This window comes from Oryzias latipes, chromosome 12, assembly GCF_002234675.1.
Source record: "Oryzias latipes chromosome 12, ASM223467v1".
Lineage (NCBI taxonomy): Eukaryota > Metazoa > Chordata > Actinopteri > Beloniformes > Adrianichthyidae > Oryzias > Oryzias latipes.
The window spans coordinates 24,456,755-24,484,741 of record NC_019870.2 but is presented as its reverse complement, the minus strand read 5'-3'; the positions used below and the strand labels follow the sequence as shown (position 1 = coordinate 24,484,741).

The 27,987-nt window shown below is 39.6% G+C and overlaps 1 protein-coding gene across 1 annotated transcript; it reads right to left on the bottom strand.

The window, feature by feature from the left end:
• Positions 1-27,932, bottom strand: LOC101170286 (ras-specific guanine nucleotide-releasing factor RalGPS1). Its single transcript, XM_004075033.4, has 20 exons — positions 27,644-27,932; positions 22,340-22,478; positions 20,914-21,018; positions 18,512-18,562; positions 18,166-18,249; positions 16,616-16,705; positions 15,697-15,789; positions 13,823-13,949; positions 13,126-13,263; positions 12,245-12,338; positions 8,852-8,919; positions 7,834-7,960; positions 5,413-5,564; positions 4,917-4,965; positions 3,230-3,310; positions 2,688-2,793; positions 2,504-2,596; positions 2,129-2,234; positions 1,951-2,042; positions 1-739 (listed from the first exon to the last, which is right to left on the bottom strand). Exons 2-20 carry the CDS (start codon positions 22,394-22,396, stop codon positions 710-712), a joined length of 1,743 nt encoding a protein of 580 aa, XP_004075081.1. The 5' UTR covers positions 22,397-22,478; positions 27,644-27,932; the 3' UTR covers positions 1-709.
• Positions 27,933-27,987: the final 55 nt, after the last annotated feature.

Here is a 27,987-nt window from a genome sequence, read left to right as displayed (position 1 = left end):
TTTTTTTTCTTGGTGGGGAGGGGAATGCTGTTCCTGAAACAATCAGGCTGTGATTTTACTGGATTAACACCAAAATCTGCTTTTCACAAACCAACTGCTAAGGGCCACAAACCAGGTCTGGAGCCCATAAAGCCAATATTGTGAGTCACGGAAAGATTTTCACACACTGACAACATAGTAATCAGAACCATATACATAGAATGAAGAGATGATCTCCAGACAACAGAGAACAGAGAGCCAACAGTTTCCTGTAATGGTGTTGAAATGAAGCTTTTTTTTTTCTTGCAAAAGCAGTCCCATTTTTTCAGCACCCTCTAAGCTTTGAGTGTTCAAAGCTCAAGCCCCGGGTAAAGGCTGTGGAATACTGTGATGGAGCCAAAGATCCGACCTAAAGTGCTCAAACTGCTCTCCACATTTGTGCTCAAATGCACAAAAACTCGCTCAGATCACAAACTCCACACAGGTGGGAACTCCTTGTGCTTGCTCACACATTCACAGCAGATAATGAAAATGATAGAGGAGTGCTATAAACAGAAAGCACCTTATCAAAGTCTTCAGATGTCTGGATTACAGACATTACAGTCTCAGAGCCTTTCAGCATCCAGGTGTTTTATCAGGCAGATGCCATCGAAGTCTGAAGTTTCACTATAGAAGTCTTCCCACGTGATTGGAATTGGCATTAGAAAGTCCTGCTGGGCAAAGCATGCCTTCATTCAAACGACATGAGGTTTGCTGGTATCTGTTGAAAGAAACAGAATTCATTAAAAAAATGGAAAAAAATTCAGCTCAGAGAGAAGAAGCAGAAGAAAAAAGCTTTCATTTGAGCCCAAGGTCTGTCTATTGTGATTCAATAAAAAATGGTCTAAAACCGTGTTTTTCAACCAATGTGCTGAGAGATGCTCAGGTGTGCCGTGGAAAATTGATCAATTTCACCTAATTGTTCATTATCAGGATACAAGCTCTGTGTTCTTCCAAACAGGTCCAGGTTTCACGCTAAGTAGTTAGAAATACATAAACTCTGTGTTTATTGGAATCTTACTCAATACACTTGGATAGGAATGACTGTATTATAATTATGCCACAACTTTGTCCAATTGCTCTCGTTTTGGAAAAAGTTAATCCTTTAAACTCTTCCACCAATCATTCTGGGAGGTTTTATAATAAACCAATCAGACGTGGTTAGCGTCCTCGCTTCCTTTTTTCAACTTGGTTCACAAAGTCTGTCAGTTACCACAAAAATAACAGCTAAAGATCGCAGCTTCGCACAGGATCCGCTGTAAAAACTGAATAAAGATGTGAGTCAGTCTGGCATCAATGCCACAATTTGGTCACTACATTTCCCATGATTCACTGGGTCAATGTGACAGCAAAATAAAAGAAATAGGATTAATTTTTAAATTTAATGTTGGTCATTTATGGATAAAATGTATAAGGCATGCTGCAATTATATAGTTGTTCAAAATGTACAGTTGCTTTAGCACAAATATGAAAAAAATTCATAAATACTGTAAATCACAGTTTAAAAAGGAATATCATTGTTTCTTTGTAAGGTTTACATAAAATTGCATTTTAATAAATTAGAGGGAAAATCAACTTGTCTGTGTGAAGTTAAAAATTCCTATTATTGAAAACTATTGCATCTTTTAAGAAAAACAGATGCAACTTTGACATTTTTGTGCTGCAATTCTTAGAAAAAATACACACCAGATCCTGGAGGGACTGGTACATCCATAATAGAGCCTATAAAGTTTCTCTTTTTTTATGTTAGGTTACTGGTGTGTCTTGTGATTTTTGTCAAAGAAAAAGTGGACCGAGGTAAAACAAAAAAAAAAGGTGGTGGAAAAAATGCTGGTTTAATAGCCCAAGTTCCAAGTTCAGAGTTTCTGTGTATCACTTTGATTAAAGTCAGAATGTGTTCTGAAAGCAGTTTCCTGTGATGGCTGACCGTACCTGGGACTTACAACTCCTACAAGCCTCCTCCAGGTTTTTGTGCCAGACGATCGCGGAGAAACGGGATCCCGTCTGGAACTTGTAAACATTTCCTGTGACACAAAGTCCAAGTAAGACAACCTAAACTGGCTGAAATAGAAGCAGAGATTCTGGTCTTGTGTTTTTTTTTTAATCTGACCTCTATCTGGGTCATTTAACTGGAAGATGTTGGGTCTGGCTGGGTCATCTGGCAGCACTACCATCCACCCAGTCACACAAACCTTCTTACAGGGGGTTGACTTGTACTGTGAGAAATGAAGGAAAACAAAAACTTAAACCGTTAAAGCAAAGGACTCAAAGATGGAAAATTAGTCTCAATTTGTTCTCAGTTTTTAAGCTTTTGAGGCGACAAAGTGTTGTAAATGTTGGCAGTTCATGAACAGTTTTATAGAGCTGGTCTTATGAAAATTTCATAAAAATACATTTCAAGCAATTTGCTCTGCAGTCAACCCAAACGTCTGCATCTCTGAATATGTTTGGATGTTAAAGTTCTCCTTTGGGGTATCAGACTTACATGTTTTCTCTCGGAGGCCCTCAGTGCTTTGGCACTATAGAATATGAGTGCTGATCCAGACAGGCTGATCCAGAACCTGGTCCATGATGACAGCTGGCAGACAGCAAAATCTCTTTCAAATCTTTTCACACGGAAAACCACATTGAAAGAAGGACAAACAAGGCCTCATCGCCAGTAACGGCACCTTGGGCTTCCGTCCCTCCTTCAGCAGCGTTTTCCGTCGTACGGGTCCTTCAAAGGTCACGCTTTTAGCCTCACAGCATCTGTGGCAGGACACTGCAGCATTGGGGCTGAGGAGGAAATCAATCAATCAATCAATCAATCAATCAATCAATCAATCAATCAATCAATCAATCAATCAATCAATCAATCAATCAATCAATCACTACTTCTGGTGGTGCTCCATGATTCCAGTTGATCACCAAGACATTCAAACCCAAACAAAATGTCAACGAAATTCTCCTTTTTTTTTGTCTTTTATTTTGTCACAAGAAAAATATTATATACAGAAAATTGTACATGCCAACTTAGCACAGTCAGCAGAGGTTAAGGATGTATCTAGGCCTTGCTATCCCACAATGCACTGGGCTGCCATAATCCTTGTGTGTTGCTTGAGAAGTTAGAATATTTGTTTCTCACAAAAAGAAAAATTTGAGAAAAAAACATTTTAAATTGCTGATGAAAAAGAAAATCAACAGTTTTCTTGGCACTACATCACATGAATACCTGTAAACGTAGCTTCGGTTCCGGGGGGACAGGCGAAGAGGAACCTTCCAGTTTGGCCCCAGAGTGGCGTACATGCGGCCCCTGTCACACACGTTAACACAGTTAAGGACTTGCATTGTGGTAAATAGAACATGTTACTCTATTCAATGTGGACAGTATATCATTCAGAAAATTAGAACATGCTTTATTAAAGAACCACTCAACTGAAACAGCTCTTTTAAAAGTTTCTAATGATGTGCTCATGGCGGCAGGTTCTGGTCAATTCACCGTTCTCGTTCTTTTAGACCTAAAATCTGCATTTGATACTGTAAACCATGTCATCATGCTCGAACGTCTTCACAACGACTATGGTTTATCTGGTTCTGTCCTAAGCTGGTTTGTCTCCTATTTCAGTGGTAGATCTTATAAGGTCTGTGTTGACTATCTTTCTTCAGAAGCAAAAATCCTGTCTTGTGGCGTTCCCCAAGGTTCTGTATTGGGACCCATTCTATTCACTCTCTACATGATTCCCCTTGGGAGACTCATCAGCAAATTTTCAAATATTTCTTATCATCTTTATGCTGATGACATTCAACTTTATTGCTTCTTTGGTAAAAATAATTACACAAATCTATCAAATCTCCTAGACTGCTTGGCCAGCATTAGAGTTTGGTTAAATGACAACCATTTACTCCTGAACCCAAACAAGACAGAGACAATAATTTTTGCTCCTGATGACAAAATTCCCACCATCAAAAGACACCTTGGTTCACTGAGCTCTTCTGTCCAGCCCAGTCTCAGGAATCTTGGTGTCTGGTTTGACAAAGCTGTCTCTAGGCTCTCATCGAAGCGCTTGGTCAAAAACTGTTTTTACCACCTGAGGAATGTGACTAAACTGAAGACAATGTTGACCAGGTCTGACCTTGAGCTGATCATCCATGCTTTTATTTCCTCTCGTTTAGACTATTGTAATTCTCTTTTTACTTGTTTTTAACAAATAGTCTCTTAAACGTCTCCAACTGGTCCAGAACTCTGCTGCAAGGCTTTTAACTGGAACCAATAAGCGCACTCATGCCACCCCTCTGCTTTTATCTCTACATTGGCTTCCTGTTAAATTTAGAATAGATTTTAAGATTCTGATTTTAGTTTTTAGAGCCCTGCACGGACAAACCCCGATCTATATTTCTGACCTTTTAACTCCCTACACTCCTGCACGTTCTTTGAGGTCCACTGAAAAAAATCTTTTATGTGTTCCAAAAACTCATTTTAGAACAAGAGGAGACCTCACCTTTCAGGCAGCTGCTCCCCGACTTTGGAACGACCTCCCCCTGTCTCTGCGCCAGATTGACTCAGTCGAGTGTTTTAAAGCTCAAGTTAAGACCTTTTTATTTAGGAAAGCTTTTAGCTGACTTTTACTTGTGTTCACTTTTGCCTGTTTGTTTATTTCTATGCCTGTGTGCGTTTCATTGGGTATCGCTACTGATTTTATATTGTTTTTACTTTGTGAAGCACTTTGTGAGTCGCTCTCTGTGAGAAGTGCTATATAAAAAAAGATTACTTACTTACTTACTTACTATTTCATAAAACAGTAATATTAAGCATGAATCCAAAGCAGAGGTCTGCAGACTTCAACACTTTAAGAGACATTTGGGTCGATTTCTCACTGACAAAAAAACAAAATTTGGTGAGGGTGGGAAGTGTGACTCGCCTCTGGATTGTAGGTGAGAGCTCCTCCCCAAACGAGCTCGCACTGCTGCCTATCAAGAAAATAAACATAAAAACTTTGTGATGAAGATAACAATTAACAACCTCACATTCATATCAGTACATTGCAAAACAAAAAGTCACCGTTTTGATGAATCTGAAAACATTTTTTTAAACAGAACAGATAAAATTCCAACATCTCATGACTAACTGATCCAAACTGTAAAATAAAGTTTTTCAAACAGAAATAGTGTTTTGCTAAAATGTCGTCAAAGAATGGTAATTCTTTACAGTAAGGCACAACTGACCAGACACAAAGATAACAAATTCTTCTAAAGGAATCCCCCAAAGTTTCATTTAATACAACTAAAACAAATATTTTAGAGTTTTGATGTGTTTCTTTTGGACTTTATTTTGGCCAAGTTAAAGATTTAGTTCCAAAAGCAGAAACAAATGTTGGAATGTGACAAATGGCTTCTTCCTGGCAAACACAGACTTACTCAGTGACAGGTTGTTGGACACAGAGGTGCTGTATGGATCCCGTCTGGCTGGACTCTGAGACTCTATAAAGCTGCCGTCCAGCAGGTGGCGCTCCTTGTCTATGGTAAATGTTACACTTCTGCTTTGTGACATGCCATACTGACACATCATGCTGCAGACACACAAAAACAGGTTTTTATGAATGCTTCATTTCTACAGCACAACAAGGCTGGTATGCAAACAAGCTTGATGTCATTCACAGTATTTCACGTGTGTGTGTGTGTGTGTGTGTGATGCAACAGATATTTTAGATTACCAGAGAGAATGCAGGGCAGTGTAACTGAGTAAAGACTGAGTAGCTTTAAAGTGCTTCAAACTCTGCATGTTTGCATTCCACTGGTCTTTGAATCAGGAAATGATTCATTTCTCTGCCAATCAGCAGTTTTTTGTACTTTTGATTCTGTATGCTGATGCAAGCTTGGACACCTTCTTACATGTATGTGTTCCATTTCCTCTCATTTTGTAATAATAAAAAATAAGTAATAAATACCAAAATTAATAAAAAAAATTTGAGGAAAAGCAGCAGAAAATTTCACATGACACCACCCTGTCCATACTAAGACCGGACATTGTTTAAACCTATGAGGCCATAAGACAGTTTATGCTGCTGAAGCTGACCGTTCCTTTGGAACAGGAGAGGAAGAGGACCCAGTGATGGCTTATCAGGAGAATGGTTGGAGGACCAGATGGATCCCAGTGGAAGACGATGGTGAGGGATTTTCCCGCTACTCCATGAGTATGGCCTACGCCACACACTAGGCATAACAGGTATCAAATGAGAAAGAGCCATTAGCAACAACATGGAGGTGGCAGAGAAATCTCCATATTGGCTCTGGTTGGGGGTGAGGGGGGGCAGATCAGGCTCAGTCCTCTGGATCCCACCCAGAACTACAGGAAACAACCCCGATGATGTATCCAAGGGGACGTTTCTCAAACCGTGTATGCCTTTAGAAGTTTCGTTTATGATATGTGGGTTTTTTTCTAGCACGCTCTCATTGTCCTCATCACTCATGCAGCTCTAACGCAGATGTGTGATTGTATGAATGGGAATGTAGTCTCAGCAGTGTAGACATTTCAAGATTAACTATCCAGCTCATGGGCACAACATTCCAGGGTTGTTTTTTTTTGTGCTTAAATTAAAACTGAATCCTAAAGTTCACTTTCTTCCCTTAAATGTGAAAATCTGGCTCCTGTTCCTCCTGACCAAGAAAAAATATATCTTTAATTTGACCTTTTCCTTCTTTTTTTAGGGTTTTTATCTGAAAGCTGTTGTGTCTACTCGAGGTTTTTACTAGAGGACTACCTGTTTTAGTAGTCAATGAGTCTGCACTATGGCATCCACTATGGCATCCAGTCAAAGAGGAAAGCATGTATGAGACATCCTCATAGTTTCAGCTTAATGCATTGGTCACATTTTTTTGCCTCTTTTTAAATTCTCTTTAAAAATAGAAGATGGATCACCTCATCCAAAAAGCCAAACCCTGTTGGTGGGCAATGTTAGCAGAGCCACTGAAATTCAAGATGTTTACTTATTTTAATCATGAATTTTGACCCAAATCATGGGTTTGATATTTTTACTTTCCATTTAGGTTTTTAAAAGATATTTGGAATTTTTTTTGCTTGCATGTTACTATGAGAATATCTTTGCTAACATGTAAAGTTTTAAGGGAGATATATTTAAAAAAAATAACTGTTAGTAGAAAAACAACTGTGACATAAAATATTCTGCTCAGTCTTGCAGACCAGACCACATGCTTTTATGTTTACTCCAAATTGCATTTAAGCTTTCTTTGGGTTCTGTTTCTGCTCTGCCCCTTCAATCACCATCAGCGTCAGGTTGCCCATTAGAATAGCACAGCCTCAGTGTAGGTTTCCGTTTTAGTCACTCATTTGAGCTCATCTCTAAATTTAGTTTATGTTACTTTAAGTTTAATTCCATTTTTTTCTGTAGATTCAGTTGGTTGTTCCAGTCTCTGTCGACCCACTGCACACATCCTTTAAATTTGAGATGTGAATTTATGGAACGGGTTGGATGAAGGTTTAAAAGGAAGCAAAAGTTTACATGGATTCAAGAAAACCAACAAGACGTCACTGATGAAACTTTAAAAGGCTAAAAATGATCAATAAAAACAAGAAAAGAAATAATGTTACTACTGCATAATGCTATACAGAATGTAATTTGAATGTTTTAAGGAAAAAATAAATGTAAATAGAAATATGCAAAACATAGGGGGTTGTGAAAAGGGGTGGGGACCAGACAAGATTTTTCTTCTACACACTCCTGTTTTTGTTTTATCCGTCTATTTTGAACCCTTGTGTTTATTTTCATTTTATGTTTGAAATTAAAAACAAAAAAAAGTCGTCCAATCATTTGGACTCACTTGTTTCCCAAACTGTGACTCTTCCTGTGATGAGCTGGGGGAGGCGTGTGGATGTGCAGCTCCATGGATGCTTCTGGACAAGTCGGTCGTCGGTTATACCTTAAAGTAGCAGAGACTACAGAGAGATCTGAAACAAAGAAAGCCCCATCATTACATTCTAATCAAAGTTAAACACGTGATTATTGTGAAAATGAGCAGGTTTGACGAGACAAAGAATTCTACTTATTCTTAGCCACAACTGGCTTTACGAGTGGACAAAGGCTGTCTGTGGACAAAGAATGGGCAAACCTGTACGGAGCACACAGGTGGTTTGCAGAAAATAGCAAAGTCGTGGACCGCTCAGTGAGCCTGTAGGGGGAAAATGATCACACTCATGCAGCATGTGAGCACGGTCAGTGAGGAGCCAGTGCTCGTAGTTTACGGTGGGACATGAGAGCATCGTACAAAAGCATCACCTGTATGTCATAAGTGCGTGTAAATTACATTATCTGTCCAAATACTTTATGACACACTTACCACACACACAACAATCGTAAATCCAATTTTTGTGATGTCCCTTAAGGGGCCTGCAAGAGTCTGAAGGGAACTGAAAGACGCACCTGCACTCCACTTAAGATCCTCTCTACAGCCCTCCATGGCCCGGACAACCCAAAAACGTGCAGCATCCGTATAGATTGGGGGCATTTGACTACGGCTCTATTTAGGGGGTGTTTTTTTTTACTTTAAGTCCTATGATAAGGGCAATTTTGATCTTTAAAAGTAAATTAACCAAACTAAAAAAAGGGAATAACTTTGTCCAATACGGTACTTGTTGCCTTTTTTACCTTTCAGCTAATTGTGCATTTCTTGTTTCTCCCAGGAGCTAATTGAATTATAAATGGTTGTAAACCCTGAAATGGATCCTGAGCTCAGCTGTTACTGCAGCTCACTGCTCCCCTGAGGGATGGCTCAGATGACTTAAAGCTCAGTCAAGAATCCAGCTGTTAACCACCATTTCGGCTTAACTCAACGGTCTTACCTGCCAGGTCTTCTTTAGAGGATGCGATGCGTGGGGACCTTTTGCCAGGTTCGATCTTTAGGGATAATCTAAGAAATTGAACAAATATGCATATATTTATAGAACACTATCAATCCCTTTTATTGTACGATGACTACAGAATTAACAGTCGCTCAAAACAGCAGAACAATCCAAAGAACTTTTTCTACTGGTGTTTGTTTTGTTTATCTCCACCGGATCACTTTTATCCCACATTGACTTCTGAAAGTCCGTCTTTGTCGTATACTGGATAATTCAGCTTAAAATATTGACATAACTTTGTGTTTGAGGCCAAGCCTACTTTAACATATAAGATTTATTCTGTTCATACTCAGAAAATATAAAATGTTTAGATGTGCTTGATTAAGCTGCTCCTGCAGGTTCAGGGTCTGCTGGAGGTCTGTGGAGTTTACGGACTTGACCGACGTCTTTAGCTTTTGAATCATTTGGCATAAAGTTAGTTGAAACAAAAGGCTTAAACTGATTTGTAAAAATATACAGATGGAAATTCTATTAGTTTTCACTACATCCACCTGCTACAACTGTGATGGACAGATGGAAGGGGCACTTAGAAGAAATGATGAATAAGGTCAACAGAAAGCACAGAGGAGAAGAGTTGACTGCTGTGGAGCAGGAAGTAGCAAAGATTGATTAGGATGAAGTGAGGGAAAGACAGGAGGCAGAGGTGCAGGTAGCAGAAGTGAAGATTTGGAGGTTCTCTTTGGGAGTGAGAAAGAAAATAGGAGAAAAATTGTATTATTTGTTTGCTCCTGAGGTTTACATTCATACTAGAGGTAAGATCTTAAGCGAGAGCCAGAGTCATAACCTGACCCGACCCGAAATCATTACGTTCGGGTCGGGTCGGGTCGGGTCGGGCCAGGCCGGGCCGGGCTTCTGTCTCGCTGACTTTTTTAATAAATATATTTTATGGCTGCAAAGAAGCTCCTAAGGCGGGCGGTTGTCAAACAGCTCTTTAATGCTGTACGTCAGAACGGTTACCGCACGAACCGAAAGGCACAGTCAGCTTCTTCTTACTCAGAGGGAGAACGTTCACCGAACACACACACACACACACAGGTAGACCCCGCCCCCCAGTCACCAGCCCACCGTTGATTGACATACACTGTGGTCCAGCAACTGGCAGAAAGAGGGGGGCGCCGGCCAGCCTCAGCTCTGTCCAAACTCTGGGTCCTTACAATATGTTTATAAAAATGTATACTAAAACGATGTGTGGGTAACTAAACTAAGGAATACAAATAAATATTTGGTTAAAACAGAGAAGGCGCTGTAAGGTAATTGCTATAGAACTACTAACAGGAAGCGCAGACGCAGAGCCAGGGCACGCTTTGCGCACGTGTCGTGAATGTAATCTTCCCTCCGCAAGTCTGCATCCATTTTGTTTAGGTATCCCCGATATGGAGCAACAAGAAGTCAAGGATAAACTTAAGACAGGGGAACTGAAAAGGCAAACACGCACCGCCACGGCTGCAGTATTTCTCTGCGTACTTAAGCGAGTGCACATCAAGATCTCTCTTTGTCTGGCCTCTTATCCTTTGTTCCAGCGTTATTTCATTGTGCAAATGCATTTATCATGATCATAAGAATATGTAGACATTTTAACCTTAAGAAATCTGGCGTTTTTTTCTGCCAAAAAACTATGGGATAAATTGAAATTTCGGGTTTGCTTCGGCTCGGGCCTGCAAATCAACTTAATTGGTCGGGTTCAGGCCGAGTTCGGGTTTAACGCCCGCGGGTCTGTAGCGAGTCGGGCTGGATTTTTTAGGCCCGATCTTACCTCTAATTCATAAATCCAAATGTGTCTCCATTAGAAATCGCTGTGGAGGTTTGTGTCCCAAAAGACAGTCTTGGATTAGCTGACCACATTTCTAATTTGAAGCTTTTTAAATCACAGTGATCTTTTTGGGTAAACTTTATTATTTGTTTTTAAGTTGTTAAAAATTTTAAAATGTCATCAGATAAAAACTAACTTTTTTATTATTATTTGTTTTAATTGTCCTGTCCAACAGCTGGGCAGACAGATGAGAGCTGAAGGCCTCCTGTGTTGGACATATTTTATTTTAACAACAGGGGTTATGAATCTTCAGACAGAGGTATGTCTGAATAAACCCCTTTTGTAATCGAGGCCAAACTTTATTAATTTTAATCATATTTGAAAATCTTTTGTGTTGGACCGGATGGAAAACGAAAGAAGGGAAGAGAGAGGGATGTTAGAGAGGGGGGGCATAGGAGGGTGATTATAGAAAAGGGGGGGGTAGGGGGTAAAATCATGAAGCAGCATAAAGCAACAAGTTTCTGGATGGTTATACTCATTACGGTGAGGTTTAGATGTACTACAAGTCTATAAAGGCGGGGCCTGTCCACACACACTCAAATGTCACAAACATACCTGTTGGCTCCAAAAATGTTCACATGTCAACATGTACACGAGACAAATAATGTTCCCACACACATACTTATGCATTCAAACCAACTAGTGTGAAATATTTCATTCAATCTATATTCTATATTTTAATATTTCATTCAATTCAAGGAGGGAAAGTGTCCAGTCATCCCCACACCAAGACCCCGCCGCAGCAGCAGCGGCAGCAGATAGAGAACAACCACCACATCCGCCATCACATCCGCCGCCCAGGCCAGGGCCAACAGGACCGCCACAGGACCCCCCAAAGCCAGAGAGCAGGGAGCCATGGGGGGGACAGAGAGTGCAAGCTCCAGCCCAACCAGGAGAGCAGGCCCCCCCGCAGTGTCGGGAGGGCCCAACGTGGGACTCTGGCACCCCGCCCCAGAAGAGCGCCCACAGCCCCAGATGAGCACCTCATCACCACCCAGGAGTTCTGGGCATCCCCCCACCAAAACTCCAGGTACGAGCCAGGAGCCCCCAAGGGAGACATGCCCCAAGCTCCAGGCAGCCACCCACCTGGCCCACGATTGGTCCAGGAGAGAGCAAGACAGGGGCCAGCCATCCCAGGCCAGGGGGAGGATACCCAGAGGAAGAGGGGGTCCACAGGAAGTGTTGTGTTTTGGTAAAGGCCCAATGCTCAGGGGCAGGGACCAGAACCCCCACCACAGGGACACGGACACCCCCCGGCTCAGGTGTGATGTGAACCCCGGCTCTTGGTCTTGCCAGAGAACTCAGGGATCCCTCGCCCTACGTGGAAAGAGGGCCGCCGGGCCCAGGAAGCCAAGGGAACATGGCCGCCGTTGCCAAGGGCCAAATACCCCCTACCAGGGATGATGGTCCGAGGTCCCACCTTCCTTGTGAAATGCATGTGTGTTTGTGTTAGTGAGGGTGTGTGTGCATGTTTGTGTGTTTGTATTGGAGTGTATAATAGTGTATAATAGATTAAAACTAACTTGAAGTTGTCGTCCTCTACAAACTTCTGAAGCTCCTCAATGTAGCGAACCGACATCAGATACTTCTGGACGTGCGGCAAGGTTATCAGGTGATCTGCAGGAAGATCAGATGAAAACCTTCAGTCATTTCATAAAAAACTTAGTTCAATCCAAACACTAAAACATAAAAAGCTGATTGTTTGTCTGTAATTTGCTAAAATAAAAAAATCACCGTCTCGACTTAATCTTTTTAGATGTTGAAAAATGTGATGTTAGAAGAAACCTGGACAGCAAATATCACAGCCTTTTTTACACAAGACTTCAGCTAATAAAGACTAAGGCCGGGAACGTTAACACATGCCAATAATACAATTGAATGCCCTTTTTATTTTGTTTTTAATCTTTAAATTGAATGTAAAGTCTTTCTGAATACTGAGGCACAAAAAGCCAAACTGGATCTATGCTATTTGGCAGCTGAGGCTTCATTGTTCATATTTAACGGGATTGTTTGCAGGTTGTGACTCAGAGCCAGCGCCACAACAAACTCCTGATTTTAGAAAGGAAGCGAGGTTTTGTTTCTAAAGGAACAAAATGTTATGTCATTTTGAGAGACATTTATTTCACAAAATCATCAAGGCATTTAGGCTTTGGATCTGAACTCAACCAGCATGATGGTGTGGTGGTCAGCAATCTCGCCTCACAGCAAAAAGGTTCTGGTTCAAATCCCAGCTAGGTTCCTTTTGTGTGAAGTTTGAGTGTTTTCTCCAGACACTTTAGTTTCCTCCCACAGTCCAAAAACGATTGAAAACCCACACACCAGTTCAGTGCTGTTACTGAAGACTTCACAAAAATACTTTTTACACGAGAGGAGAACACCAGCCATAGATGGCATCACATCTCACCATAGTTACATGACATCTGCAGGTCAGAGATGACTCTCAGGAGGTTGTTCATCTGATTGGTCCGATGCTCTGTCTCCATCATGCTGCCTGACGCGGGGTAGGCGGAGTCAATGTAGATCATATCGAACAGGTAGATCCCTTTATGAAAACAAAAACACCAAACAATCCATCAACCTTTTCAAACAGAACTATTGAGCGATTACTATTACTACATGGTCCTATTTTTAATAAAATCCCCAAAGTTTGTTTTTATTCAACACTTATATTGCTAGCTTTTCTTTAAATTGTATTAGCCCTATGTTGTTTTTAACACGTCCTAAAAGTTTAGTTTTCAGTGTCTTCTTCCACATGACTGCAACTGTAACCCCAGAAATTCCCTGATGTGCTTTCAGGCATCCAGTTGTGTGGTAGAAGCTCCAAACTCTGATGGAAAACTCAACATCTCACAAAGGACGACGTTTGGATTATTTACCTAATTAATCCTCTTTGAAAATGATTTGGGAGGGTTTTTTTGTCATAAAAAACGTCTATTCCTCAGTTACCTAACAGCGTTAAGTCTAACATTTGTCCAGAGCTTCTCTTGAACCTCTTTGGAAAGCTTCTGCTTAATAGAAGAAGCAATAAGGTAGCATTTAAATATTTTTTATGTTTTTGTTTAATGAGGCATGTTTTGGGACAAGCCAAAAGAAAAACTTACCAAGGTAAGGTATGCAGGGCACCATCTTCAGAGAGCAGATGTATTCTCGCATACGAATGTAGTTCTCTTCCTTTGAAGTCAAGTAATTCAGCTTCTCGTATGTGGCTCTGTCTTTCCGACTGATCAACTACAGTAAAAAAATATATAAAATGTGAAATAAATCATCTAATCCATGTCATTGTAACCTTCAGAAACATTGTAGAGTCAAATTAACTGCTGAGAATCTGCAAAAAATATTCATAGTACAATCTGACCTTTGTACAAATGAATACATGTTTTATTTTAGCAATTAGGGGAAAGAATTTTCCAGTTTACCTGAAATTCCTGTTATAGATTTTTATCTGAGTATCTAAAGGTAATCTATGGAATAAAACCATGTTTTTCATAAAAAAGGATATTTGAAAGATTTAAATGAAGAGTATAAAAACATTTTCAACAAGCGGTTTGTTTGTGCTGCTGCTGTCACCACTTTTTAAAATATGCAAACACCTTAAAAATATATCAAAAGCAGGTGTTACAATGGAGGAGAGGTACATGTAAAATTCTTTATATATACATGGCTGCAGAAATGATCATGAACCGCACATCTCACTCAATAATGAGGATTGTATAACTAAATAATTAGGAGATGACACTACAATAATCCATGAATATATGAAGATGTTGATGCAAAACCACTAAAAATACATTTGGAGGAAAAACTCGGTGTTACATAAACAGAAATGTCGCCGCTGCCGCTCCTGCTCCAGTTCAGATCAGTCATTCCCTATTTTTCCTGTAGCAGTGGTCGTGCACATAAAAATGTTGTGACATTTTACATTTGGCCTCTCTATAAGAACCTGAATGTGCAGGGAGAGGATAATAATACATCAAATTCCACAGATTTCCACAGAAACTTAGTGCAGACAAGCCTTCCTTATATTATGAATAAAAACCTTAATGCATGTGTTAAAAGATAAAAACATTTTACAGTATTTATCTATATAAATTATATATCATAATGTTTAAAATCAGAGTATGTAGATGTCACCAAACAAATTTAAATGCAATAAAGAGATTTTCTTTGTTTTTTTACCCTTATTTTTTATCAGAACTTCAATATTTTTATGCATATTTGCCTAAATCAAGGTTCTGCTCTTTCATTCCTCCATTATGGCACTTTGGCTTTGAAAGAAAATGCTAAAACTTTAAATAAATGATGGGTTTGTAGTTTTGGCTCATTTGTTTTAGTTAAGTTAGATTTTTATCAAGTCAGATACTGATCAAAAATGATGGTGAAAGGTTTTATCTATACTTTTAGGGTGGTTTATAATCAAAATAAACTAAAAGCACACATTCGTGTCTTCTGCAGCTCAACAGTGTTTGCTTTTTGTTCTGAGACAAATTTCTTGTTTATGATTGCATGTAGGCCCACATGTAAACATGGTTTTTTAATTTGATTCAACGCCAATGTCGTCAGCGCCTGACTGAAGTCATATTAACAGAAACAGTTTTGTTTGACTTTCTTGCATTTTTAATTCAGGTAAATCTGCTGCAGCAGGAGGATCTTATTTGACACGGAGTGTATTTTATTTTGAAAGGAACTTGGATGTGCTGCTGTGAAAAGTAAAAAGTGTAACAATTCAACAACTGTAAATATTTGAAAGTTACATTTAATGAATGAAAAGCTTATTGGCCACGAAAACATAAAGTGCATTTATCTAAATGGTTAGAGGTGGAAAATTCTCAGATTTCTCGCTGGGTTTTGGTCATTTAGAAACTGGATCAAAAGGCTCTTTTAGCGTTAAAGGTTGCACACCCCTGGCCTAAAGTTACCCTGATTTAAAAACAAAACCTTCAAAATGTTTCAACGGAGGAGAAAGCTGCCGTCTTACCGCCCAGGTTTTGCCCAGTCTAAAGATGGGTGCACTCTGCAGAGCAGAAACTATGGACACCAGAGAATGAAGATTGTTCAACTCCAACAGTTTCTGCAAGCAAACACATGTCTCTTAGTAAACAGGTGCAGAAAAAACCTTGATCGTCGCTGTTTCACACTCTGCTAACTGAACCTCTTGACACCTGGAATTACTTCCAGCTATGAATAAAAAAATTCACCCGTGTTTTTGCTTTCAAGTCGATGAAGTACATTCGGGAAAGTTCGGAGCCAAAGGGATTTGATGCATAAGCTTGACGGCGTTAAAATAATTGAAAATAAAATCAAGTCTGTGAATAAAATCGAATTTTTAGGGATATCTTGAAGTATTTTTTTCCATCTCACTCTGTGGTCTCTGGCCTCACTGACAGCAGGATTCAGCAGCATTTACCTGCTTGATTTACCTGCTTGTTTCAGGAGATTCGTTTTCTCGTTTCACATGGTAGATGTTTCACATCCGAGCAGCACACATTTGAAAAGCTTTGGCAAACAACTAAACATTTAAGTTTTTATAGTCACTCGTCATGGCAACAGATGGACAGGGAAGAATAAAAGTGAAATCTGGGAATTCTTGAAGAAAAAAAGAGCAACTGTTGCTATGACACCTGACATGGTAACGGGCTGAAGGGATTCTGTGTTTCCACATACCGAATCTAAATAAAACTCATTTCTAATCATCTGGATGTTTATTAAAGGCTGAATAACAGCTTTTTCTCAGTCAGAATAAAAGTCCATCACCACTAAATTGCTGTTTTGTCGCTCTGACCTGATGGCCCAGATGATGTAACATGTACTCCCTCCTTAAGAAATAACAAATGTGCCCACGCTTTAGCAAGAATGACAGAAATAAAAATATTCGGTGTTTGCAGTTCTTAACTCACCTTAGCTATTTTGATAAAATGGCTCAGTATTTCCGCTCGGATTTTCAGCGTTTGGACCGTTAAGATTTCTCTAACCAGCCAAAAGCTCACCTGGGACAAGGAGGGAGACAAACACACAAGTCTGAAATGTACATATCTAGGAATGTACTGCACTTCTACTCATTTTCCTTGAATTTATTTGACCAGAAAAAGCACAATGAAGTAAAATTTTTGTTTCAAAGGTGTTGGAGAACAATAGGTAGCAGATGCTCCATTTGGAGAGACAGCTAGTTAATCCTATTCAGTTAGTCTGAATCTAGAAAAATGAACATAATTTAAAGACCCACTCAATGAAAACTGTTTTTGGTGATTTTAACATGTTCTTGTGGCATTTTTCTGATGATGGAAGAGAAACTATGGTTTAGAAAATGAAAAAGGGGTTTTGATTTTGGCAAAAACACAAATAATTGAAAGACCACTGGGAACACTTTAAAAAATAGATCAAAAGATGAATGATTGGAGTGTGACTTTAAGACTTTTTATGGTCTTGACCACTAAGAAGAAAAACCCTGCATTATAAAATGGTATATAGATTAGTCAAATGAACAGCGTGTGGTGTTGAGTACAAAACTGATAACAAATGTTTCTGTGATCAAAGTCTTCCAAAAGTCTGTTCAAGGGTATTCAATTCAGGAGCTCCTAGAAAGCTCAAATTAGATCTCACAACATGCGCTCAAGTTTGAAAGTTAGGACTTTTTCACTCCTTTCTGCTTCTCATCGAGTCCTCTCAAAACCCTCCCCTTTGTCTAGATACCTTCAAGAACGCAGATGGCAAACGCAGCGCTTTGCTAGAGAAAAAGAAACAAGGTCAAGCTCCTCGCTCTGACGGCAACCACATCCGCTGCTGCCTCTTTCTCTGCTGGGCTTCTGAGCTGCAGGAAGATGGCAGTGGAAAAAAGCTAACCACCCGTTTCTTGAGTGACAAGCTTTTACTCAAATCCAGTTTAAGCTTGAAAGTTCAGCAGCTTTGGCTGCACTCTGCATAATCATCATTCTCATTCTCCCAAGGCTCACGTCTCTCCTGCTGCAGAGGGGGAGCAGGCGTTCCATTTTAACAAATAGCTGCACCTTAATATATGCCTACATTTGCTCTGTAGAATTCATGATAGCTCCAAATGAAGCCCATCAATGTTTTCAGAATGTTAACACAACAAATTTGAGCAATCTCAACTGCTTCCACTGTTCTGAGATGTTTTCTCGATTCCTCAGGCAGGAATAGGTCAAACCTTTACCTAAAAATGTCTCCTTCAACAGGCAGAAAATAACATGTCTGGATCACTGATCCCAACATACCTGTCCTTTTTAAACATCTAAGTTTTTCCTTCTCACACAAACTCCTTTCTTCAAAAATAGCGACTGCTAGAAACCCTTTTTACAAAGCCGTTTGAAACCCCTTAAAACACACATATCAAAAGCAATATCTACCACTTATCCTCTAATATTAATGATTTGAGACATGAGAGAGTAACTGAGGCATCAAATGCTTGCTTCAGAAACCCCGTGGACTGTACCTGATTGAAGCGGCGTGTAAATGCAACCACATTTGGAGCCAAACTGTGCTTCTCCTTTCCATTCCATCCACAGCTTGCAAGCTCCTGCCAAAAATCACATCAGAAAAAGAGCCTTCAGTCAGTCCTGCAGCACACTTCAATCTGATCTGACAAAAGAATCTGAAGAACACACAGACGTTGAGTTTAGCGGACTGAACAGTAGATTTACTGTTTAACTTTTATCATGAAAACATTATTCAGGATTATTTAGTCTTAACAGTGGCAAAATAGCAACAAATAATTGAAAAGTCTTAGTTAAGAAAGGGTACCTGCACACATGACTTCTCCCTTTAATAGTTCATCTTACCTCTGGTTGAATAGCTTTGAAAACTGGTGCATCCATCAGAGTGATTTGGCTCTGAAATAAAAAAAAAATCTAAACTAAATATCTTAAAAACATGAAAATATCAACAACAAAACAGCCATAGAACTTTGAAATATTAAAATGACAGCTCATCATTTCTTTTGTAGAGATTTGGTTAAAAAAAAAGACTTTTTAGTCATTATGGTACATTTGCAATTAAAAACAACCCTTACAGAACATATAGACAAGGGCATCCAAAGCACTTTACACAAAATAATCACAGCATAAAATGAGAATAAATAATGTAAATACGAAATTACAAGTTAACGAATAGTAAACGGAATAAACTAAACTAGAGATAATATCACTCATCAAACAGGGGGACACAAAGTTCCCCCCATAGTATAACTATTTGGGAGTATATATAGTGTTAAGAGTTTTAAAAATTGATCAAATTCAGTAATAAATCCTAAGAAATTAGGAAAAAATATCAGTCTTACTCTGTATTCATGTATATAATTTGTTTTGAGGAAGTAATAAATTAACAGTGTTTTCCATGTCAAAACAAAAAAAGGGATTATTGTCAGGAGCTGGTGGTGTAGGACCCAAAATGCCGGAGATTGGGTTTAGTGGCAGAAAGTAAAACATTTAATAAACCATATGAAACAGGAAAACAAAAGGTGGCAAAGCAGAACAGATGACCTGAAAGCTAGACTCTTAAACAGACGGAGGGCAATTGACTGAAATGAAGGCAGCTGTGGATCACGATGAACCTGAAAGTGGCGTGACTGACAACGGGCAACTTAGAACACGACCAAAAAAACTAACTAAACTATAGAATCCTAACATTTCTATGTTTGAAGTTTATGATGCTGCTCATTTTTTATTTACCATTTACTTATAAACTGTTCAAATTGGTTCCAGAGTTCAAAAGAAAATCCGGTGATAGAAAAGTGAAGAACATATTCAGGAGAGTTATTACGAAAGCTACAGTTAATATTTGAAAATTTGGCTATGTGCATATTAGTTGAATAAATATTATGTAAGAGTTCTTTATGTGTTTCTTTGAATTTAATGCTATTTTTTTCTGGTAATTACCAGGCTTTATTCCAATTAACATTAAAAACAAAACAAAACTTTCTATGTGGTTACAACGTTGGCTGATGATAGTAACTTATTAACTTAACTTATATTGAGAGAGTAGATTTGTACAAGTACTTGGGTGTTCACCTCAACAACAAACTGGACTGGTCACACAATACAGAAGCACTGTACAAAAAAGGACAGAGCAGACTTTATCTGTTGAGGAGACTGAGGTCTTTTGGAGTGCAGGGATCACTCCTAAAGACTTTTTATGACTCTGTGGTGGCATCAGCCATTTTTTATGGAGCGGCTTGCTGGTGTAGCAGCATCTCGGAAGTGGACAGGAGGCGGCTAGAGAGGCTGGTGAAGAAGGCCAGCTCCGTTCTGGGGCTACCTTTGGACTCAATACAGGAGGTGGGAGAGAGGAGGATGGTAGCTAAGCTATCATCCATGATGGAGAACGACGCCCACCCCCTGCATGAGTCTGTGTCCTCACTGTGCAGCTCCTTCAGCGTCAGACTGAGACATCATAAGTGTCTGAAGGAACGACACCGCAGGTCGTTTCTACCTTCTGCCGTTAGACTGTACAACCTTAGCTGCTCCCAGTGAACCACGTTTACCAACATCATCGGCTCTGTCATATTTCTTTTACCCTGTGCAATAACTGACTATATGGTCATCCTGTGCAATTTTTTGGAAATATATGTGTGTATATTGACTTTATAGTTTTCTTGCTCTTGTACCTGTACTGCTGCTGCAACAAGGACATTTCCCCATCGTGGGACTAATAAAGGAATATCTTATCTTATCATACAACACCAGATGTTATCCAGTGAGAAATCACTGCTCTGTCATTCTGATACATGAAAATAAAGCTACTTTTCCTTAACCTGTTCATGAACATGTTCCATTTTTAGCCATTATTTCATTTTATTTTGAAATTGAAGTGAATAATTTTTGCTTTGATAGATTGGAATAAAATAGCATTATCTAAGAAGATCAACAGCGGTTGCAGAAGCTTTTTGAAAGAATGTGCATCTTTTTTCCTGAAAAGATCCTCAGGTTAGGAGTGGTGGGAAAGTTTGAGAACTTTAGTGAGAATAGGCATCGGTTTTTATGAAGGTGTGCAATAAAAGTCATTTGCCTTCATACTTTTACTGAAGGCTCCAAAATTTGTGTAAAAAAAACAACCTACAACTGATTTCCATATCAATCCTATTTGTTTAGGTGGACTGAGAGAATTAAAAAAAACTGCATAAATGAGAACTAGGTGCAAAAATTCAAATAATGTATATTTAAGTGACATAACATGGCATACTCACTGCAAACTCCTCAGGTGTCACCTTAAGCACGTCAAAGACGACTGCATCGTAGCTCTTGGCGCAGTCCACATACGGTCCATCCAAGGAGCATGAACTGCTGCTTGCCTGACAGACACAAATGTAACATCACTACTACTTTAAACAGATTCAACATGACAATGTAATAACTACTTTGTTGAGTCAGGATGCAGTTTTGCGACAAACTCAAATTCCCTTCTTGTGTATTTAATTTTTTTCTTCATAAGGTTATTTGACCGATTTGTGACAGTAAATTCTATCCAACCCTAATAAATTAATTGAAAGACAACCCAAAGGACATGAACTCCTCTGTCACACGTGGACCAGCGGTGCAAACATCTATGAACCTTAAGGACACTAATGAGAATTAATCTCTGTCTTGCGTTCCAACAGAACAGACTCTACCAAGTTCCTCTGAAGTTGTGGTTTGGCGAGCGGAGTTCACCAGGAGAGGCTGGGAAGCTTTTTTTTCCTGAGTAACATGCAGGTGGGATCTCACACTGATGCCCTGGATGTCATGCCAACATAAAAGAATGGGCCACGTGCTTTCTGAGAATAAGCAAAAGTCGATGCTTAAAGACCCACTCTCATTTTTTTTGGTTTGTTCTTAGCATTTTTTTGATGATGGAGGTCATATATAAAGAAAATTAGGACCAAAAATGCATTTCTGAGTATTTCTTTATTTAAATCATTGTGAATCAGGAGCAAATAAAAAAAAGATTGTATTTGTTAGGTAGAAAATAAACTGGGCGGGACACAAGCTCTCTGCTCCGCTTCATTCTGATGCATCCACTTGCAGACAAATGGATCCATGTAGATTCTAGATCAAAACTGCACGGCCGGCTATTTTTGTTGCATCAGTGATGTTAGGTTGGGGGTGTGAGGGGCTATAAGCCAGCGGGAGAGCGTCTTAATAGAGGGGTGATGGGAAGGGGGGCAGGCTTGCTCTGTGCTATCAGTCCCGCCCACAAGTGAATTTGTAATCAACTCCTGCTGCTCTGCAGAAACTATGTCTTAGAAAACGACACAGGTTTTGTTTATTTTGGCTATAAATAGCATAATAATAATTAAATGACGACAGAGAACACTGAAAATAGATCAAAAGATGCCCACGAAGGGACATGATGCCCTTATGTGTTAACCGTGTGATTAGAATAATGTCAACTTGACGACAGGCATGGAGCTGACAGAAACTTTAGGAATCCAGTCACATATAAAGACTTTGCATTCATCCCTGTGGACTGCAGCCTTGTGTGGTGTTGACTGTTGACATCAACACAACGGTGGTGAAGCACATGAAAGATATATAAACAACTAGATCTGCCAGCTTCTCTCCTGCAGTGGTGCTTCATTTAGAACAAACAATATTTCTCCAGTTTAGATGTAACTGTTGGAGTGGAGTTCTTACCTCCGAGGTGACTGAGTTGACGCTGGTGCCATCCAAGAGCCCGTTTCTGCGATACATGCTCACAAAGGCACTGGTGGACTGCACAGGTCAGGGCTACAGAGGCCTTCAGCTTGGGGAACAATTGACTTCCACTCCATGCCTAAACAGAGAAAACATGTGATTACTCTTTGGAGTCCTTCTGTAGTTTTTCTACACCGCATTTCCTTTGCTTTAATTAATTCATCCTTCAAGTATCTTGGAGTTCACCTTGAATGCAAACTGGACTGGTCCGTTAGACTCAGGCTTCTGACAAGAAAGATCAGAGCAGACTTTTCTTTTTGAGAAAACTAAGGTCCTTCAACGTCTGCAATGACATGTTTATGGTTGTTTTTTTAAGGCTGATGTCATTTGCTCGTATTTACAAGTGATGGAAATTAATGTCTGTTAATATGTAGTAGTAGTAGTAAGTAGTAGTAACAAGTTTATTTCAAATCAAATCAACATTTACCTGGAAAAGAAAATATAAGTCAATACATGACTTGGAAAATAAGATTTGAAAGGGGAATGGAAGAAGCAAAAGCTTATAAAAGTCCAAACCCCCACTCAACAACACTCATAACTACAAAACAACGAAATTAAACATTTGACATAATAACGCTAACATACAAAAAACACCTGATGACGACAGACAGACATGCCCAAAAACTCCGACCAAAAACCAAACCTGTGGAGCCAAGATGCGCATTGCTGTATAGCCTGCACGGATTTTTAATGCGTCCAAGGTTGCATTTTGTTCTTGGCTGCACGTCTTTAAAATGAAACTTAACGTTAAAGTTTCTGTCTGTGTGAAATGTGTTTTCCGCATCATTTGATCCGTCCCCTGGAGGAGCGGTGAGCTGCAGAAACAGCCGGGCTCAGGAACTTTTTGGTGGTTTAACCCGAACCACAACCATAATACTAAACACTTTCTTTTTTTCCATCTGTCAGTTATGGCTAGTGCTGTTTACTATGGTGTGGTCTGTTGGGGTAACATCACAATGAGGGACAGAAATCATCTGGAATTGATTAAGCAGTGTGTGTCGGTGCTTGCCGAGGGGCTTCACTCTGTGGGGTCTCCAGTGGAGGAAAGAAGAAAAAGCAGGATGCAGACCCTCCTCACCAACACAGGTCACCCACTGCACAAGACTCTGGATTCTCAAAGAAGCTGTCAGAGAACTGAGAGGGTCTGTACATCTTTTATCCCAGCCGCTATAAGAGTTATACTGATACGATTTTATAATGGCATTTTGGGAGTTTTTATTACATCTTTTATGAAGCATTTCAAGTATTTCTTTTGTTTTGCTTTCATTTTTACTTTTTTATTTATTGTGTAATGAATTTAAACAACTGAATGTATCTTGACAGGGATGATTAAAGTATTATCTATCTAAATATAAAGAACTTGATCAGCTCTACGGTGCACTGATATATTGAGTCGAGCTTTGAATTTGAGATGATGTGACATGACCTGGACACAGAGGCATTATGGGTAACTAAAGGGCTAAAGATCACTGCTGAGCTCTAACACTGCTGGCAGAGAAAATCTTGCACCCATTAGTAACTATAAAGCAGCAAAACTTCTGTCAATTAGAACAATTCTGAATATGGACCAACAACAGATTGATAGACTGAATATTTTCTTTGTTTTTAACTAAAACAGTGAAGTATTTCATGAATCTTTGGATGCACAGGTCTACATTATTATATATTAATTTCAAAAAGATGAAACTTACATAACATAGACTAATTTCTCACCGTCTGTTGCCAAGTGTTTATTCCACTGATAACTGTAATTTACAGCATTACTTCTGCGAGAAAGTTCAGTCTCACGCTCCATTCAATTGGTTATTTCTAAACTCAGTCAGTCTGGATCATTACCAACACAATAATGGGGAAGAACAACTTGACAGACGTTTGACAAAAGGATCCGTGACAGCCCACATGAGCAGAGCGAGACACAAAAGTCACAGCTAAACAGGCAGTCTGTTCACAGACGGCTGTATCCAAACACATTCGTGGAGAGTGACATGATAGAATACAATGTGGTGGAACAGAAAGAACACAATCAACAGCTCTGAGGGGATTTTGAGGGGATGGACTGCCGCTGGTGCCAGAACATCAGGAACAGCGCTCAGACAAACGCAGAGGCTGAATCAAGGTCACGACCTCCAGCCAGGAGGTTTTGGAGGCCTTCACCCAGACAGATCACCTCCACGCCACGCTGCATGTTTGCAGTGAATCGTGTTAAGGGGAGGCCCAAGTATCATTTGATGTATTTGCTTAAAATAGTCTAACATTTAGGTATTAAAAATGCGTTTTTCTTACTCTAATTATTCTAATTATTCATTAAAATATACTAGAATAAAAATGTTTCAAAACACTGTTCTGTTGGTAGACATTCTGTTCTTTTAACATAAGATGCCATCAGAAATTAAGAGATGTGTCACAGTTTAAAGTGAGAAAAATAACCTATGATGCTGAAATCCTACGAAAACCTCCTATTGAAATTCTCTTTACATTGCAGCAGTCAACTGGAGCTGTTTTGCACAGGTTTAAGGAGCCTCCCACACTCTGAAAGCCTCCCTGGACTCTTCCAGTCTCAGTCATAGCTGCTGCAGCTTTAGAACATCTCAGTGTAACATTTAGATATCACAAGGGTGTCATTGTTTAAAAGGATTTTGCCCATAAACCCAGTTTGTCACTTTAAACATAGAATAGACCATCGATCCTCTTCAGCTAGAACAATCAGGGCAGTAAATAGAATCTTTTTTCTAAGTAAACTGGATGTAAAAAGAAAAAAAATATGGCTAAAAGTGACTGCGTTTGTTTTTCTCCTTCCTGTCTTCTCAGAACAGAAAGTTGCAGAAAGATTCTGGAGGTTTCTACCTAGTCTACTATTTGTAGAGCTTTTCTCCCTACTGAGGCTTTTCCTTGCTCAGCACAGGGATTACACTGAAAACATTTTGATGTAATCTGCCATTTATAGGCTAAAATAATCTGGCTTTATTTTAATTATCTGGATTATAACAATTGTAGTAAATTGAGCTTTGTGTGACGTGTTTTTGGTTTTGTGTAGCGCTGAGGCAACTCTGGTTGTGAATGAGTTCTTTATAAATAAACTGAATGTAAGTGAAGTGTTAAATTATCCATTGAGTGTATAGGGGTAATTGTAATATTATTCTACTATTAACAAAGAGAAACAGAACTCTGGGGTTTTAAACCATTTTCTTAAAGTGCATGTTATAAAATCTTTAAATTAGTTGACCCTAAACTTTAAAAAAAAACATATCTTCCTCAACTAGAAATGGTTGTTCCTTTCATTCATTTTCTAAATCTGTTAAATCCATTTTGGGGTCATGGGGTTGAAGTGGCATACTTTTATTTTTTTTGACGCAGAAGAGAAAAATAGCTGAATACAGTTTAGCAAATTCACTGTGAATTTCCTATTTAAATACCATGATCCATTCTTTCTCAGTTAGCTTGGCGTGTCTCGTCTTTTAGTGCCTCTTAATATTAATCTCTTTGAACACAGTCAGTCCCCTTGGCATATTAGGCAGAAACAGATGTTTTGTATTTAACTGAAACAATTATCCAATTTCAATGTCAACTATTTTTTCATTTACAGGTGGCATCTAAGAAATAAACTGGAAATGAATTCAAAAAAGGGCTTAGCAGTCGTGTTGCCACAGGTTTAAGATAACTTATAATAAGGAGTGCAATAATTATTCAATTCATTGATGAATTGATTTCTACTCCTATGATCCAAGCGGATCAATCTGTCTGAGGCAAGTTGTTAATCAAATCAAATCAACCTAGACCATAAAAAAACATTTTAAAATTAGATGAATGGATAATCGATATTGGATCATCCCATTTGGATTGAGACATAGTAGATTTATTTTATTATAATAAAAACCACCAAGTGCATCACAGCGGACAACACACATGTCCAATGATCAACCAGTCCGATGTGTGGAAACACGTTGAATTGAGCAAAGTCATGTGACCAAACAGTGTGCTAGAATGTTCTAATTATGTTCCCTTTGGGTTCTTTGGGTGTGGAAAAAGAACAGTCGGCTGAACTTTAGGAAACCAACATGTGAATGGATTTGACATTAATTCTTGTTTACTTGTTTGTTTATACACATATCTATTTACACTTGATTATCTTGAAAGAAATACAAAAACTCTGGAAAACGACACCTTCTCTGTTCAGTAACCAGGTTTTTACCTCTGAGTCACACTGGTTGAAGTTTTTGGCTAAGGATGTCCTGCATCCATTTTAGGTCAAAATGAACCAAAATCGACTGAAATAAATCAGCAACTACAGATTATGATATGAATCAAATCGGTGGTGAAATGAATTTTTAAACCACAATAATGATGTAAATTAGTCAATCACAATCAAGACATCATACACACAGTTTATAAAAAGTGCTGCATATTATTGATTTTATGAAAGAAGCCTGCTGGCCACAGGGAATTTTGACACAATTTCAACACATACTTTGGACATGCCTGCCTAGTGGCATTAAATGATTACAATTCATTGGTCAAATTTCGTATTGTTTACAAACAAAGTGAGTTTTTTTTTGGATAGAATTAGATCTGTATGAAACATAATGGCTCATATTGTAATCCAATAGTTTAAAATGTTTTGTTCAATGGTGGATGGATGTGGTGTTAAGTCTCTCTGTCTGTAGATGAATGCAGTGGGATCAATGTTTGTCCATTAGCAAAAAGTAGCATAAAAACACATTTAAAAGCACAGCATGGAGGCAGAAGCGGCCCCAAGCTTTGACTGAGCTGTTTGAACCCCTTTTTGGAGAAGTCTGTGCGCCTTCAGGTCAGAGGAGCCTCGACTGTCATGTCTGAAGCATGAAGCTTAAGCGCAAAAATCCATATAGGAAAACTACTGTTTGTTCCTAAACGCGCCATTTATTTGTTTGTTTGTTTGTTATTCATTAGTCACGATCCTTAGCAGCACTGGCAGATCGAGTCTGCTGTTGATGTCTCTGGAAGGCCACGCCGCGTCCCCCAGACGCTGGATGAGAGGATGGATGGAGGACGCTCCTGGCCCAGCCAGGCGCAACCGCAGCAGAGCAGCCCTGCAGAACCCCGCAACACAGCACGCACCTCGAAAACCAACAATGTCACGCACGTCTGCGCACACACCGCATCCACGGCAGACACGCTAGTGACATTCGTCCCCCCCCCCCCCCCCCAGTGATGAAGCTGAGCTGCCTCGGCGACTCCGCGTGCCCTCGCGCCGCGGGGGCTGCTTACCGTTCCTGCGGTCAGTCCTTCCCGGCCGCCGTCGTCCTGCCTATCCAGAGGACAGCATCGCTGCTGGGGACACAGCGGCAGACGCAGAAGCTCATGAAGCCGAGGCGGGGTTACCCAAGCAGGTCTCTCATCTGGAATCCAGCCGGGCCATCATGGCGAGCGATCCGACCGAACCAGTGAGCCCAACAACACCGACGCGTCAACGAGCTCCGCTACGCCTTCAAAAAACAAAAGTGAAATTGAATAACAACAGCCAGCAGGAAGTGGCAGGTAGACGCATTGATGACAGACAGCACAGGTGTCCAATCATCGGTCCGGCTTCTCAGGTAGCCGCGCCCCCACGA

What these genes read in the sequence shown, in the direction of transcription:
- LOC101170286 (XM_004075033.4), bottom strand. Translation starts at nt 22,396, where the DNA reads ATGTATCGCAGAAACGGGCTCTTGGATGGCACCAGCGTCAACTCAGTC. An exon ending in GTAGAGGACGACAACTTCAA is followed by an intron (nt 8,920 to 12,244) that starts GTTAGTTTTAAT and finishes TCAATTTCTTAG; the next exon opens with ATTATCCCTAAAGATCGAAC. An exon ending in AACCGAAGCTACGTTTACAG is followed by an intron (nt 2,794 to 3,229) that starts GTATTCATGTGA and finishes TTTCCTCCTCAG; the next exon opens with CCCCAATGCTGCAGTGTCCT.